Consider the following 15227-nt stretch of genomic DNA (forward strand, 5'->3'; position numbering starts at 1 on the left):
AACTACACGAGAGTCATAGTGAAAAATTTACCACTGATTCTTCGGAACCAGCAGTTTCGTAACAAGTCATCTGTCTCATATTTGCGAAAACTGACGCCAATTCAGAGCACCAAGGTGGATCAAGTCTTCCTCCACCTGCCTCTACCAACTCAGTGGAGGTTTCCCCCTTTCTCTACTTCCATTCGCTAAACATGACATAGCCATTGTTTGTCCATTCGCTTAACATCACCTAGCCAGGGAAGCCGATGGGCTTTTATTCGCTGCATCTTCATATCTGAGTGAAGCTCATACAGCTCATCACCAAGAATTACTTCGATACTCGCCATCGGCATCACGGATAGGACCATAAATCTTCCGGAGAATTTTTGTCCGGAACACTCCAAGAGCCATCTCATCTACTCTATGATGAGCGACTTGTAGAGCGTGCCAATTGCCTACACAGTGCAAAATAGCACTAGTTGGCAAGAGTTATACGGAACCAATTTCATATTGTCTGTAGAGAATACTGGATAATTTTTATGAAAATTTTATGTTTGCGTTGATCGTGGAATTCCGTATGGCCCACCCGCAGCTAGGTGAGTTGTTCGCCTAATTCTTAAATGATATTGCGGAAACTTCGAAAGATTTTCTTTGATTTTAAAATGAAAAATTTGATTTATTGGGTTTTCCGATTAATTGATTACGCCAAATCTTCATTAATCAAATTTTAAATAAATCAATAATTTTAATAATTATATGTTTGCGCGATTAATACTGTAACGAATTTAGGGAAATTCCTCTTATTCCAAACCTTCTGCTAACGTTCGAATCGCTAAACTGTTGAATAAATAACTCCAATATTCAATAATGCAAAATGGTCTTTATTTAGTCTACTTGGGAGTAGTAGAAATTATACTTCACAACAGCGTGTTTAAATCAAACTGTTTTGTCATGCCTCAGCTTTCGCTGCTTTTGTACTCTTGGTTTCCTCGTTCACCCATTTCTCCTAAGGTCTAGTAATTTCGTGAACTTCATGCTTGGTTACCAACCATATACATGTATATTTGTATATAGTTTAGTATAGTTTGTATCCATATGCGGGTGTATATGTGAGTACTACTTCGGCTGATGATGACATGCGTTTGTGAGTATCTCTCTGCTGCCTTGTATGTATGTGTGTACATGAGATTAATTTGTTTACGTACATACGAGTGGCTGCTTAGTATCGGTTTAGTGATGGTACTATCACTTAGTGATGATAATATTCTTCACAATACATTTTTTGTTTTAATAATCAAAAGTGAAATTAATTGGATAATCGTTTTTTTGATTAATAAATTGTATGACATGATTAATGGCAGTTCAAATTTGTTTACGTTCTTACAATCAACTTTATATACAAACATCCGAGCAAAACTGGCCTAAACTGACTGATTAATCGTTTTAAAATTAATCAAGTAATTTGCCAAGTTGATTAATCATCAAAGTTTTAGTAAATTAAAAATTTACTTAATCAACTTACTCGACTAATCGAATAAATTTAAAGTGAGCGGCTTAGCGAACTTTTGTTAGGACCCTCGTAGATGTACCGATGTACCAAATACGTAATCAAAGCTAATTGATTTTCTGCCAAAAATGCTACATCTAATTGCATTTATTGTTCTATGTTGAACCAATGTACTTGCAGGTGCGTAAATCAATTTAAGACACGCCGATAAATACAGTAATCCGAAGCGAAAATAGCAAAAGTGAATAAAATTGGTAGTCAATTTTTTTTAATACGATTCGTTTTTTTTTTTAAATCGTTTCAAGCAACTTAAAAAACTCGACTATTTTCACTTTGCACTTAAAACACATTTCTCAATAATTAACAAGCTCTTTTAGTGCACAGATCGTTTGTGGTGTCGGGCTCGTCAATAAGTACGAGTAGGAATGACAAAAAATCGTGTGAAGGCGTGCAAAATAATTCGCCATTTTGTGTTGAGTAATCACTCAAGTAGCAAACACACAGGTAGCTGCCTTGATTTATATTCAAAACTTATTTATTAAACTTACAAATTGAACTTAGCCTTTGTTTAATATAAAACAAACAAAATTATAATTAAAATTTGAAGTGAGCTTACAAAAAAAAAAAAATAAAAAAAAAAATTAACCACAAAAACGGCTAAGCTTGAACGTACGTGAAAACCACACTGCACGACCTCAATCATAAAAAAAATTTCAGAATTTAACGCCAACATTACAACACTGCGCCTGCAGCAGCTCACTTGCCTATTACAAACAGTTCCCATAGTCATTAAATACACCCAACTGCAACAACTCAACGGTAATGTCCAACGAATTTAGCGAATTAATCGCCCTTAGTTGCCCCGACTTGCATACGTCCACCCATAATACCAGTGGCGGCAATAACAATGCAACCGGTGTTGATAGCCAAGTTCATATTGTCGACGTACAGCGTCGCCTAAGTGTAAAACAAATGACAGCCACGGAGTTGGCCGTTATACGCGCAGCAGCAGCAGCTGAGCTCAAAACTGCGCTTGTCGCTGTAGTAACACCGTCAACATCAGCGTTGTCGGTATCAGCACCCGTAACACCAGCAGCCACTCTGTCATCACCAGCCGGCTCGATAACGCTCAATACTGGTAGTCAAGGTACAATTGACCAAACAGCAACTGGAGACACGCTAAACGTGATGAGCAACAAACTAACAACAACACCCGAGTTACGCGTCAACACTAAGTCGAATTCGCCAAAGAACTCCTCACCGGCCAGTAGTCGCTATGGCGACAACAATAGCACCAACAGTTTGTCACCGACAAGATCAGCACATCTCTTACCACACTCACCCGCGCCACCCGAACGCATCACCTCACTACCGAATGTACACGATGATAGTATGGATGAGCAAGTTTCACCACTTAGCAATGACGAATCGGCGGTAAATATAAGTGCAAATAAAAAAAATTCACCAAAACCGCAATTGGAGCTACATTCTGTTGATAAACTGGCGAAAGGTCGTGATGCGGTCGTTGATGCTGACAAAGATGGCTACGACGACGACGACGTTGAGAAGAAGTCGCGCAAATGTGCCTCTAATTCCAGTACGTCGTCCACTGACGATTATGAAACCCCACAAAAGCATAATCATAAGAAAGCTGATTCTATCGAATTACTGCGTATGCAGCGTCTTCAACGTGATAGACGCGAAATCGAACCAGAACGTTCATTGTCGCCACGCGTAACAAATAGTACGCTTTCCATACCAAATTCTCATGCGGAAGCGCGTGCACATCGTGAACGTAGCGCAGCACCAGATCGTCTACACAGCTCAAGTTTAAGCAGTAGTGGTTCAGCTCTATCGGCGTCTGTTGATGCGATGAAAAATGATAGTAGGCGTGGTAGCGCCGCTAGCACAAACGCTGAAGAGTTGGCAACAGCACCGCCTTCACCCAAAGCAGCACCTACTTTCCCACTATCTAAAACAGTATCGACACCAAATTTAGAACGTCGCAGAAGTAGTTTGACGGCATTATTTCCGGGACCATCACCACTGGTCGCACCTGAGCTCGTCTTGCATGCTAATCCTATGCCACCAAAAGATGAAGATGATACGATTGCCATTGATGTGCACAATAATAAGGAGGACGTACAACGTGTAATGCCAACTGGTAAAATGGTTCATCGCACAAAAACTCCGCCGCCAGTTGGTGTTAATTTGGGTGTTAATCTTAAAAAAGTATCACCACCAAAATCGCACTTTGGCATTAAAAAGAATGATGCACCAATGTTGGGCGTAGTGTTGCGTCGCGTCGAGAAAAAAACGGTACAACAAAAGAGTATACTCGATGACGATAAACCACTCTATCATTTCTCGATTGTGCGCAGTGAGAAAAAGGACAGTAAACCAGCTGCAACGGCGCCTAAACCAAAACCAAAATCGTCAATGGGGTTGCAGAAATCCGCAACTACAGCTGCCGTAACGCCGAAATCAAATCCTGGTGGTATTCTCACTGGTCCACAGGCAGGTGTCAAACGTCCCGTACAGCCAGTGATCGCGCAAAGGCCACCACAAAATCAACGTCCACAACTTGGAGTGCCAATAACAATACAAAAGATTGAAGGCGATAAAATTATTATCATTAAGAAATTTATAATACCAAAAAATGGTAAAATACCGGAGCAGTATCTAAAGGTTGGTTGGTCGTTAAGTGTTGGTTTTGCTGTAGTACTTAAACGTATGTGTTGGCATTTTGAATTGTGTCGCTAATGCGGTGATTTGTGTTTCACGTACGTGAACGTCTCAAGGTCAATGTAAAGCTGTGATCCGTTGTCTGGTTGTTTAGTGTTGCAAGTAGATAATTAATTTAACAATTTTTTGTTTTTGTTTGTTACCTGATAAGCGGGTAAAGTTGTATACTTGCATGTACGGAAAAACTGAAATTTGTTAGGTCGGACTGAGAATGTCGAGCAGAACTTAGGATTACGATTACATTTTGATTACTTATGATTGCAATTTCCCTAGTTGTAATACTGGTTTGTTTTTCTATTACTATAAACTTAGTGTCATTCATACATAGTCCAGCATAAATGGATTTTATTAGAGAGAACTGGGAAATCCATTACATTATGATTATTTAATTACGATTACTTTAGTTGTAATCCCATAATTTTTGTTACGGTTATTCACAATATAGTCGTAGTATTTTTGATTAGGCTTACTGTAGTCGGAGCTCTTGCATACCCATTTGTAAAACATCACTGAGAATGTCGTGCATATTTTATGTATACAATTACATTTAGATTATTTATGATAATCATTACGGTGTTTGTAATCCTTAAAATTTCGCGATTACCGTGATTGATAATTACCATTACTTTAATCTTAGTACTAATATACATACCCCAGCTCAAGATTATTAGATATCACTGAGAATCGATTACGATTACTGTGGCTGTAATCATAGAAGCTTTGTGACCATCTTTAATTTTCGATTACTTTAGTGGTAATCTCAACATTCATACATATCCCTGCTTAAGTTATTTTTAATGAATATATTTAACTGAGAATCTCATGCGAAACTTGGGATTACGACTCAGTTTTGATTTGGTTATTGTAGTTGGAATTTGAAAATTTTTGCGATTAAGATTTGTGTAATCGTAATCGTAGCATCTATGATTATACTACTGTAAACGGCTTTTGTAATTTCGTTTACTGAACCTTAATAACAGTAATCGTAATCATAATCACAATTACAATGTAGTCAAAATGACAGTAATCGTAATCACAACTACAGTAGTCGTAATCATAATTATTCACACCAGTTCTCCAGCTTTGATCTCATATCGCTCCGTTTACTTTCATTTCGACTATACGTTTTATATTTCTAGTTCTCACCTCAGATCAAACGCGTACGACTCATACTGTGTATCTTAATATAAGTTTCGCTCGTAGTTTGGCCTTTTAGCGACTTTGGAAGTAAATTAAGATGAAAGGTAGACAAATTTCGCAATTAATAGAAATATTAAGCTACAAATGCCTAAACCTTTCAAGGCTCAAGCGCTCTCTGACAGACTTAAACAAAATAGAAATAAGTCGAGCCTTACGTGTTATAATATAAGCATTAATTTTTTGGAGAGTATTTCGAAAATAATTTTTAATAATTTAATGTAGAAAGTCTGTGAAAAACTCAGAACTGTGTACAAAAATAGATTTGGATCTTGTAGGAGAGAAGAGTTCTAACATTATTTCAAGAAAGTTAAAACTTGAAGTGTTCAAAATCAGCTTGTACTCAAATAAGCGCTAAGACAAATGAGTGAAAATGTTAATAAATTACCTGCACAAAACACTACAAACGAAACAAAACCAACACACAAAACAACAAAACCATCGAGTAGTAACGATGGCCCACCACCGCCAACAAATAAAACTGTGATATCATCATCCAAATCTGAAACTACTGCGAGCTTACACAACGCATGTAGTGCCCAACGACAATCTACTTTTGACAGCAAAGGAATACCAAACATGATGAACAACGCTTCAACGAATCTGGCGCAAGCCGCGACGTTTGCTGGAAAATCGTCGCCCATCACCACGATGCAGACGGGCTCCCAACAATCACGTTACCATATGATGTCACCACAGCTTGCAACTGTACGCTCTTCTAGTAAGACTTCTTCTAGTAAAAGTTCGCCCGTATGTTCGCCTCTAGCTGGTCGTAAAAGTCGTCCCTTACTGCCGGCAAGTCCAAAATCGACACCTCCGGCTGTGCGCAAGCATCATCATCTTGCCTACAATACAGCGACTGGTGCTATAACTTCACCAATTTCAATACCTGCAGTACCACCACGCATGTTGACTGAGTTAGCTTCGAGCCCAGCTTCTTCACTTTCGTTGTCTTCATCCACATCGTCGCCATCATCATCGCCACCCCCACCACCTGTGCCAATGCGTGCACCGAAATATAACTCGAGTGGCAGTGTGTATCGTATGCTGAATGCGAGTCCCAAAGATAACGCTGCTGGTACGCCGATTATGATGAGAAGCTCTAATTATGGGCATAGCGCAGCCAAGCCAGTCGTCGGAGGCACAGCAAGTTCACCTAATAATCGCGTGGTTATGCCGTTACCAAAAAATCTCAGTAATAGTTCAGCGGCGCAACGTTTACTGCCTGAATCTGCAATCACCTCTGGTGCCACGAAGCCCTTGGTGGAGTTTGATTTAGACAAGCTAGTGGCGCAGCAAAAAGAGTTGGAAAAGCAGACAGCAGCTGTTAAAATGGATGCAAACATATATGATGCAGAAATCGAAATGATGAACAAGTACTTGAAAAGTCTACCCGATTATACTGAGCTCGATAAGAAATTGCATAAAGAGTTCCAGGAGTGTGAAGATTTGTACGATCGTTTGAAGCGAAGACAGCCGCAATCATCTTCAAATCCTACTAAGCGGCAGAGCGTAATATTGCCTGCTCAAACGGAGCAGCCGCATGGAAACCATACTTATATGCCAGCCAGCAACTTGACCAAGTCATCTTCAGTCAATTTTGGCCAACACCTACCATCGATGCAAAGTTCGCAATCAAATACTTCCTCGGCTACGAATCGTTCGCGCCTCGCATATCCTTCCATTTTTGCTTCCCTCGGACAGCAACAACCGGAAGCGCCCAAGCTACAGCGCAGCAGCTCAAGTAACAGCATGCCCTATTCGAATCTATCTCAATATGGTAGCGGCATTCCTGGAGTTGGCTCGCCTGCTACTACAGGCCTTCCGGAATTTAGTAAATTATTGCCCGCACAGAAGAACTCATCAACCAACGGCTCGAACCTTTCGTTAAATAAACAACTTTTGAATGATTTTTGGACCGAAAATCTTGCTTCTTCGCAAAAGCGTCAAACGCCTAAGCGTTCTCTATGGAATTATGAGAAAATTTGCGCACCAGCTGTGAATGCAGTTGGTGCTGCGGGCGCGCCTCTGAAAGTTGATGCGGAAACAGCAAAAAAACTTGCAATATTCGATCCAACTGTGGCTGAAGCAGCGCAAAAGGAGCTGCAAAAGAAACCAAATAAACTTCAAAAAAATGCATCTCTGTCGCATTTGGATATGAAGGTTAGGCAAGCGGTGACCAAAGAAGATCTCTACAAACTGATGTGTAATGATTCACCAATGAATTCACCAACAACCACGATAGCGCCTACCAGCTTTGTTAGCAGGGTGCCAGTAAAAGTGAATTCACAACAACAGACGGCGGTGCAATTTCCGCAGTCGCAACAAAATCAACCATCGCTGAGTCCGTTGAACAAAAGTGTGTCTATGTCTCATGTGCCTTCAGTGTTAGGGAATTTTAAGAGCACCGGTGCAATACAGGCACAACAAGCTGCAACGAATAATCTTGCGCGTTCCACCAGCCGCACACACATACCTTGTTACATGAAACATTTGCCGTCATTAAGTCGCAGCACATCGAACTCAGCTATTATGTTGTCTACACCACAAGCACCTAGCCAGCCAGCGAGTGGGTTGCAGATTACGCCTTCAAAGAAAACTGAGCCCGTTAAAGCGTTACCAATAACAAATTCGGCGACAGCGATAACTGGATCAAATCCGCTCCGTGGTTTGCTCAAGAGTTCCTCGAGCTCGAGTGTGTACGGTGTGGAAGCTAAATATAGCCCATTTAATATGCAGCAGCAGCAATTACAGCGTACTGCCTTTGCTGACTCGTTGGCGCCAAATACGCTAGCAGCAGCCGCCTCCACTCCTATACCGGTAACCGTATCTACTGCCACGCCGCTTGCGCCTGCAATGACTACCTCGTTGGTGGCTCCAAGCGAGAAACCCAAATCGGCGTTGAGCGATGAGTTGATGATACGACAAAAGCAGTGCCAGGCACACAAGCAACAACTGGAGACGAAAAAAGAACAAGCACAACAATATATCAAACGACAACAACCGCAAGACACCAAGCAGTTGCAAGTACGTTCCCAAAAACAAAAGGCGTCGCCAAGCAATACGATCAAGGTGATGCCCTCAGGTGTGAGCTGCAAAAATACTGCACCGGATTGTGCCGTAGCTGCCGCTTGCATCACTACGCCAACATCCGCATCATCTGATCGCAAATCGGTGAAAAGTAACAGCACAATCAGTACGAGTAGTATTACAACAACAAATTGCTGCGCTACTCATCTGCCACAGTTGTCGAAATTTACATCTTCATTTCATATACCATCTGCCGACGCTAAAGCGGTGCAACAAGAAACAAAGCAAAACAATGGCAATACTAGTGGTGGAGTTGTCGGAAGTGCTAGCGGTGGCGTCACCGTAGCCAGCGTTGCCTCTGTTACTTCTAAAGCCGAGGACTACAAAATATCTAAAGCTCAAAGCGCTGCCAATTTAGAATTGACGAAGCGTCAAAAGGATGCAGACAACAAAATTGAAAAATGTTTAAATGAAATGTTAAAAATGGGCAACACTCAAAATAGTAGCACAGCTGGTGCACCAAGTTGTGGTATTGCGGTGGCAGCAAAAATGGAACAAGCTGCAGGAACAGCGGCGAGTGCGGTAGCAGTTGCAACAAGTGTGCCGCAGATAAACGATGTAGGGAAAACCAAAACGATTTTCAAAAAAGAAGCTCCAAGAGTTGCGGCCAGCGGTAAAGTTAATGAGCAACAACAACAAATGCAGCAGCTATCACAAAAAAGTTATCCCATTAGCAAATCGAATTCCACTTCACAAATACCATTTGCCTATCAGCGTCAAATTTTGCAACCTCAAGTACAACAGCCGCAACAACATGATTTGCTGCGTCAAAAGAAGCAGCAACAGCAACAACAACAAATTAACTCAAATTTACCGCAACATGCCTATCCGCAACAGAAGCGTCCTTTTTTGAATTGGAACTCATTCGCATGCTCGGCGATGAGTGGCGCTACTGATCCGTTTATGCAACAGCAATCAACGGCACACAAACTGCAACACACGGCATCGGGAACAAATGTAGGTAAAAAGTTAATGCAGTCACAACCAGCGCCCATACATCAGCAGCACAAACAACAGCAAATAGAGCAACAGCAGCAGCAGCCGAAGATGCCGGGTGGACTTGCGGCTTTTTGGCAGAAGAACAATACGAACAAAGAAAATAAATATGGGAATTCATTGCAACAGCAAACGCAGTACATACCCGGTTTTATACCTTTGCATAAACAGCAACAGCAACTGCAACAAGCCAAATATAATTTTATGTGTAGCCAGGAACAGCAACAACAACAACTGAGCGCAGCTCGTAGCGGTGGCAATGCTTTGGCGCATTCTGCGTCCTTTAGCGCTGCGCAAAGACCTGCTGGTTTTCAGTTGAAATCAACTCAACAGTTACCTGCATACTATCATGTAAACTCACAGCAGCAACAACAACAACAGTCACAACCCATGCAAGGCGAGCAAAAAATGCTCCAAACCTTTGAACCATATTTGTATGCGAAAAAGGCCAACTACAGCCTTGGCAACATGCAACAAAAGCTCTATCAACAACAACAACATAATGGCAGTGGTGGCGCTTTTTCGCAACATCCAAATACAAAAACACAACAACAACAAACGTTACAACAACAATGCCATACTGTTGCAACACATCCACTTACACAATCAGCCTCCACTTCGGCCACGTGCTTCGATGGCGCATACCGACCTTTGACTACGTCGTCAGCGCAACAGATTGCGGCTGCTGCTGGCCATCATCAGCAACAAGTGCTGTTGCAGCATAAACAGCAGCAACAGCAACAAAGTAATTCAGTTATTTTAAATCAATCACAAAATCAAATGTCCAAATCTGCACTATCACTACACTATATCGAGGTAGATTTTTTGTATTTCTTTTGATTTGTTTGTGTTTTTTTATTTCGTTAAATTTTGTGCTGTTGTTGTTCTGTGCTGTTATTGTTTCCACTTTTATTCTAGTCCAGCTGCTAATGCTTTTATTCCAGTTTTGCATGCCGCTTTCATAGTTTTTTTTTAGTGTTGCACTCGCACTTATTTATGGACTAATCGTGAGAAGGATTACGAAATCTATGTGTTTTAAAAATTATTTAAAAACAATTTGTTAAAAATGGCATAATTACTGATGACACAGTGAGTGCTGTTCTTGAATATATAAAGATTTCTGAACTGCTTATTGAAAAACCTTTTTAAACATAGCAGAATGACCAACAGGAGAACAACGACCATGCGTATCAAGGCTAAAGTGGTTCTGTGGTCTTACCAAATCACACATAAAAAGGATAATGAATAAATGGGAATTTAAATTGTTTCGGTAACACGGGTAGCACTGCCTTAGATCATAGACAGTTCAAACTGTTCACACCGCCATTAATCATATATATTATTTCTAATTGCTGTTTCTATGTACAGGTCCCTTTTTCGCTCTTATTTGGAATCCAAATGTATAAATAAAATTTCGGTTGTAAACATGGAGATTCGGGCTATTAGCGAACGTTGGGAAATTTTGGTTGTAGTGCTTTTGTTTAGCCATATTTTATTAATATAATTTGTTAAAAATAAACGATTGTGAGCACACAAAGAAATCTATTTGTGCTATGGCACTATTGTGAATATTTGGATTGCATTACCGGCAGTTGCTACCATACGCCAGATGGCAGCGCAAGCTGTGAGTTTTAATTGATTGATAGAACAGCTGATTTCTGTTGATAAGAGACATATTGGTTGCGCAAGATGGGCACGGGTCCTGCTCGTATTACAAACTTCGAATTTAATTGAAAACTTTAGCTTTGATAATGAACAAAACAATTTAAATAACGTAAAGGAAATCAAGTATTCCAAGCAGCGATAGAAATTTTAAATTCACCACTGCATTACGATTTCAATTTCCGATAAACGCCTACTCATTTAACCACAATAACCGTTACTTGCATAGTAATTAAAAATTTTTCAATTGTTTAGCACTCCTTTAGCACAAATATCACGTATACGCCCAGTAAGGCAATTTTGATTGAAAAGGCATTTATGTATGTGAGATATAAATTAAGTCTTTCGAGATTTATCTGTAATCTTTGTAATTGTGAATCAAACGCAAAAATTTTCAATATATTATTTATTCATACATACATATATGCACATAGTGTAAAAGTAGCAAATATTAGGCTGATACTTAGTAAAATTTTCAATAGTTTGGCAAAACCGCAGTCTCGAAATTATTTTAAAGGTAAAAAAATTATTTGCTGGTTTTTCATTATTCCTTTTTCTAGCTTTGACATTTAACTGTTTAATGTTTTACAATTTTTAAAAATAATTTTGACAAAAAAATTACGAACATGCGTATGCCTAGTGATAGAACATGAAACAAAAGTATCGATACCTGTACTCATACTCAGTAAAAGGTATCGAGTATACTCGATCCAATTGAGTACTTCGGGTTTACTGCCAAAAGCGAAGAAACTTTGTATTTTTTTTTTAAATGAGATCGTACATTTATTATTTTAAATTGAGCATAAAACAAGTAAGGAAGCTTAAGTTCGGGCGAAATCAAACATTATATACCCAGCTGTGTGCACCCAGATATGGGGCTTCATACCTAGTTAGCGTAAGTCTTGTCAAGAAATGCACCCTTCCTGTGGAAAAGAAGTAACCGAAATATGAACGGATTACAATTATACAGGACGTCGAAAGTTTTTTCCTAATGCTTTTTTTCAATAAACATTAAGGCCATAAAATTCTAACGTACAAAAAAGTTTGAATGATTTTTATAGCATTTTTTTCGAGCTTAAAAAAATATCAAAAAAAAAAAAAACGTTATAAATTTTTGCATAATTTTTTTTGTAACTTTTTGAAATGTTTAAAATGAATGAATTAAAAAACTTAGTTGGATGAAAACGTCACATAACATTTTAAAATATTCAGAATTTATGGAGTTGGTAGCTTTTTTTAATTAAGTTGAAGGTAGCATGTGCAGAGATCGTCTCCATTTCCACAATTTTCAAAAGGTCGTTTTGAATGAAAGGTGGATTAGCAGCGTCCACGATGTCTTGAGTGAAATATACGTGACCCGGTCTATGACAAGGTGGCTTATGACTCATAAACGAAATTGCAAGAAACAGATGTTTAAGATAAACAATGAATTTCTTCAGTTTCTTTGTAGTTTTTCTTTTGCATTATGAACAGTCATGCCTAAAAGCGAAGCACAACCCAGTTTCTGACCCATATTTTGGCTCCATTGCCATCGAAAAAATGCTATCAAAAAAATCTGAGGATGCTTCACCAGCCACTTCTAGTAAACAGAAAAAAAGTGGAAACATTTTTTTTAGTCATAAGCCACCTTTTCATAGACCGGGTCACATATTGTGTTAATGAACTATACCTTGTTAAACTTAAACGATCGACACGGTAAAGTATCGGGGAAAAGTATCGAGATAAAGTATCAATACTTTATTCAGTACTTGTTAAAAAGTATAAAATACTCTTTACTCAGTACTCGTATCGTTATATCACTACACATTTCAAGTTTGTTAGCATTTTGTGTTTAATCCGCCGTGGCGTATACGTAACTTTAAATTTAAATTACTTTATGCTACCAAAGCTTTTTAGTTTTGTTTCTCCAAAGTCAACTTGAATTTGCAAGTTGTATGTATATACATTTTTATCTGCGTAAATATATAGATATGCACATACAGATATACTCGTACTTATGTACTTTTATACAGACTTACATACAAATGAATATGCAAACCAAATACTTTTTATTTTAAACACAAATAGTGACATTACTCATCAAAATGTGTTGTGCTTGCGGCGCCCAGCGATTTTAAAGAACATGAAATTGGGCAAAAAATAAATAAAATGGAAAATACTAATTAGGTCTTTTACTCTGAAAGTCATATAACATTGTATGTAGATATACACCTGTGCGCATAAAAAGAGCAGTGAAAATACATTTTCGAATTTTTCGTATTTTTACGAAAAAGTTCTTGAAATAGGTTTGCAGAGTTACATTTACAAACTTCATGGAAGTCGTTGTTTTAAATTATTATGGAATGTATTGTTTCTTAAATTATGGAATACTATAATCTAAATTTTTAATGAGTTTTGGAAAATAAAAAATGGGAAGAAGACTAATTTTGGCAATATTCTAAAAATTGCCACTACAATTTCGTGTTTTGTTGTTTCTGAATATAAATTTTGTATTTTCTGTTTTTTTCTATTCTTTTTGTTGCACTCAGAAATCTTCAGAAAGCTCAAAGTATACATTTTAAAATTTTGTTGAAGACTTCTTAAATTGAAATCATTAATATAGCTTTTGTTGCACCTTTAAATTGTCTCGGAACTCTAATAGCGTTTTCTTTTCTGGCTATAGTGTTACGCTTTTTGTGCGCGCTCGCAAGGGTTGTTGTTCTATTCTAAAAAACACGCAACGCATTTACAGGGTATTTCGTTCTTTTGTGAAAATTGTTGCCTGCTCGCAACGCAAAAGCGTTACACTTTTGCCCTGTATAAAACGGCGGGTGGCAGTGCAACTCTGTGAAACTCTCAATTCGCTCTTGAGTTCCACATATACTCTGTTAGTATGAGTGCATAAATCACCTACCCAGATTGCGCATTCACGAGTTCAAAATTGCTTCGTTCTGCGTATCTACGTGACAGTTGACTGTTTGAGCGAATGAAAGAAAGAGCGAAAAACAAGAGCTAAAAGAAAATGACGTAAGAATTGCTCATGAAAAAGAGATGATCTAATGTTTACATGCGCAATGCGATATCTTCTTGTGTGATTTGTGATATGAGTGAATATGGTGAGATGAAATGTTCCTTGTATGCACTATAAATGTTGACAATTTTCTGGGGTAGGAGTAATACTATTAAGGCGTTACCATTTACTTAGGCAACAATTTATTTCAGAAAAGAAAACGCTATAAGTATACATTTTTAAGATGTGCCGAATTTTCGAATTTTTTCCAAATCCTCTTTGAAATCATTTGACAAAATTTTTGTAGCACTTTCTAATTTTCTGAATATATGTAATAAGTATAAGTTTTAAAATCTTTGATGATTTCAAAAATAAGCCGAATTTTAAATGTTAAATTGTCTGAAAATTCGGAATATAATTAATTATTCAGGAAGATTCGATTTTTTTTTTCGAAACCTTTTTTTTTAAATTGGATTTCATAGTGTTTGTTGCACTCAGAAATCTTGAAAATTTCAAATTAAAGTGTGATAAAACTTTTTTAAAATTTTTAATTTTTTCGTGAAGTCGTTTTACATAATTTTTGTTGCATTTAGAAACTTTTTGAAAAATCTAAGTACACATTTTTAAATCCTGATGATTTTTCCAAAATTATAATTAAATTATAAGTGGTTTTGCATGGTTTTGGTTGACTCTGAAAATAGAAATTTTGATGAAAATTTCCAAACCTAGCCGAATGTTCGAGTTTTTTGACAACGTTTTTGAAAATGGATAACATAGTTTTTGGTGCATTCAGACATTTTCTTTTTTTCGAAAAATCCAAGCATAAATTTCTTAATTCGGTTGAAGGTTTTCTAAATTACCTGAACTGTTGATATTTTTCCAAAACGTTTTTGTAATCGTTTTGCATAGTTTTTGTTACATTCCGATTTTTTTTTTTTAAGTTCTTAGTACTAATTTCTAAATTCTGAAGAAGTTTTCCTAAATTAGTTTTCGAAAATGTGTTTGAAATTATATTACATAGTTTTTGTTGCATTCAGAAATTTTCTGAAAGCTCTTAAGTAA

At 37.9% G+C, this 15227-nt stretch overlaps 1 protein-coding gene across 4 annotated transcripts in view; it reads left to right on the forward strand.

Moving 5' to 3' along the window:
* Positions 1–15227, forward strand: part of Doa (Darkener of apricot) — a 312594-nt gene that overhangs the window by 240470 nt on the left and 56897 nt on the right. Inside the window, exon 1 of one of the 4 annotated variants that reach the window (XM_067762711.1) lies at positions 1834–4174. The exons of 1 other annotated variant lie outside the window; for it this stretch is intronic. In XM_067762711.1, coding sequence (XP_067618812.1) covers positions 2309–4174 — 1866 coding nt within the window. In that variant the 5' untranslated portion in view covers positions 1834–2308. Of the gene's footprint in view, positions 1–1833; positions 4175–5616; positions 10331–15227 lie in introns of those variants that run through there. 2 more of the 4 variants (XM_067762705.1, XM_067762706.1) reach the window with 2 other exon arrangements.

This window comes from Eurosta solidaginis, chromosome 1, assembly GCF_040869045.1.
Source record: "Eurosta solidaginis isolate ZX-2024a chromosome 1, ASM4086904v1, whole genome shotgun sequence".
Lineage (NCBI taxonomy): Eukaryota > Metazoa > Arthropoda > Insecta > Diptera > Tephritidae > Eurosta > Eurosta solidaginis.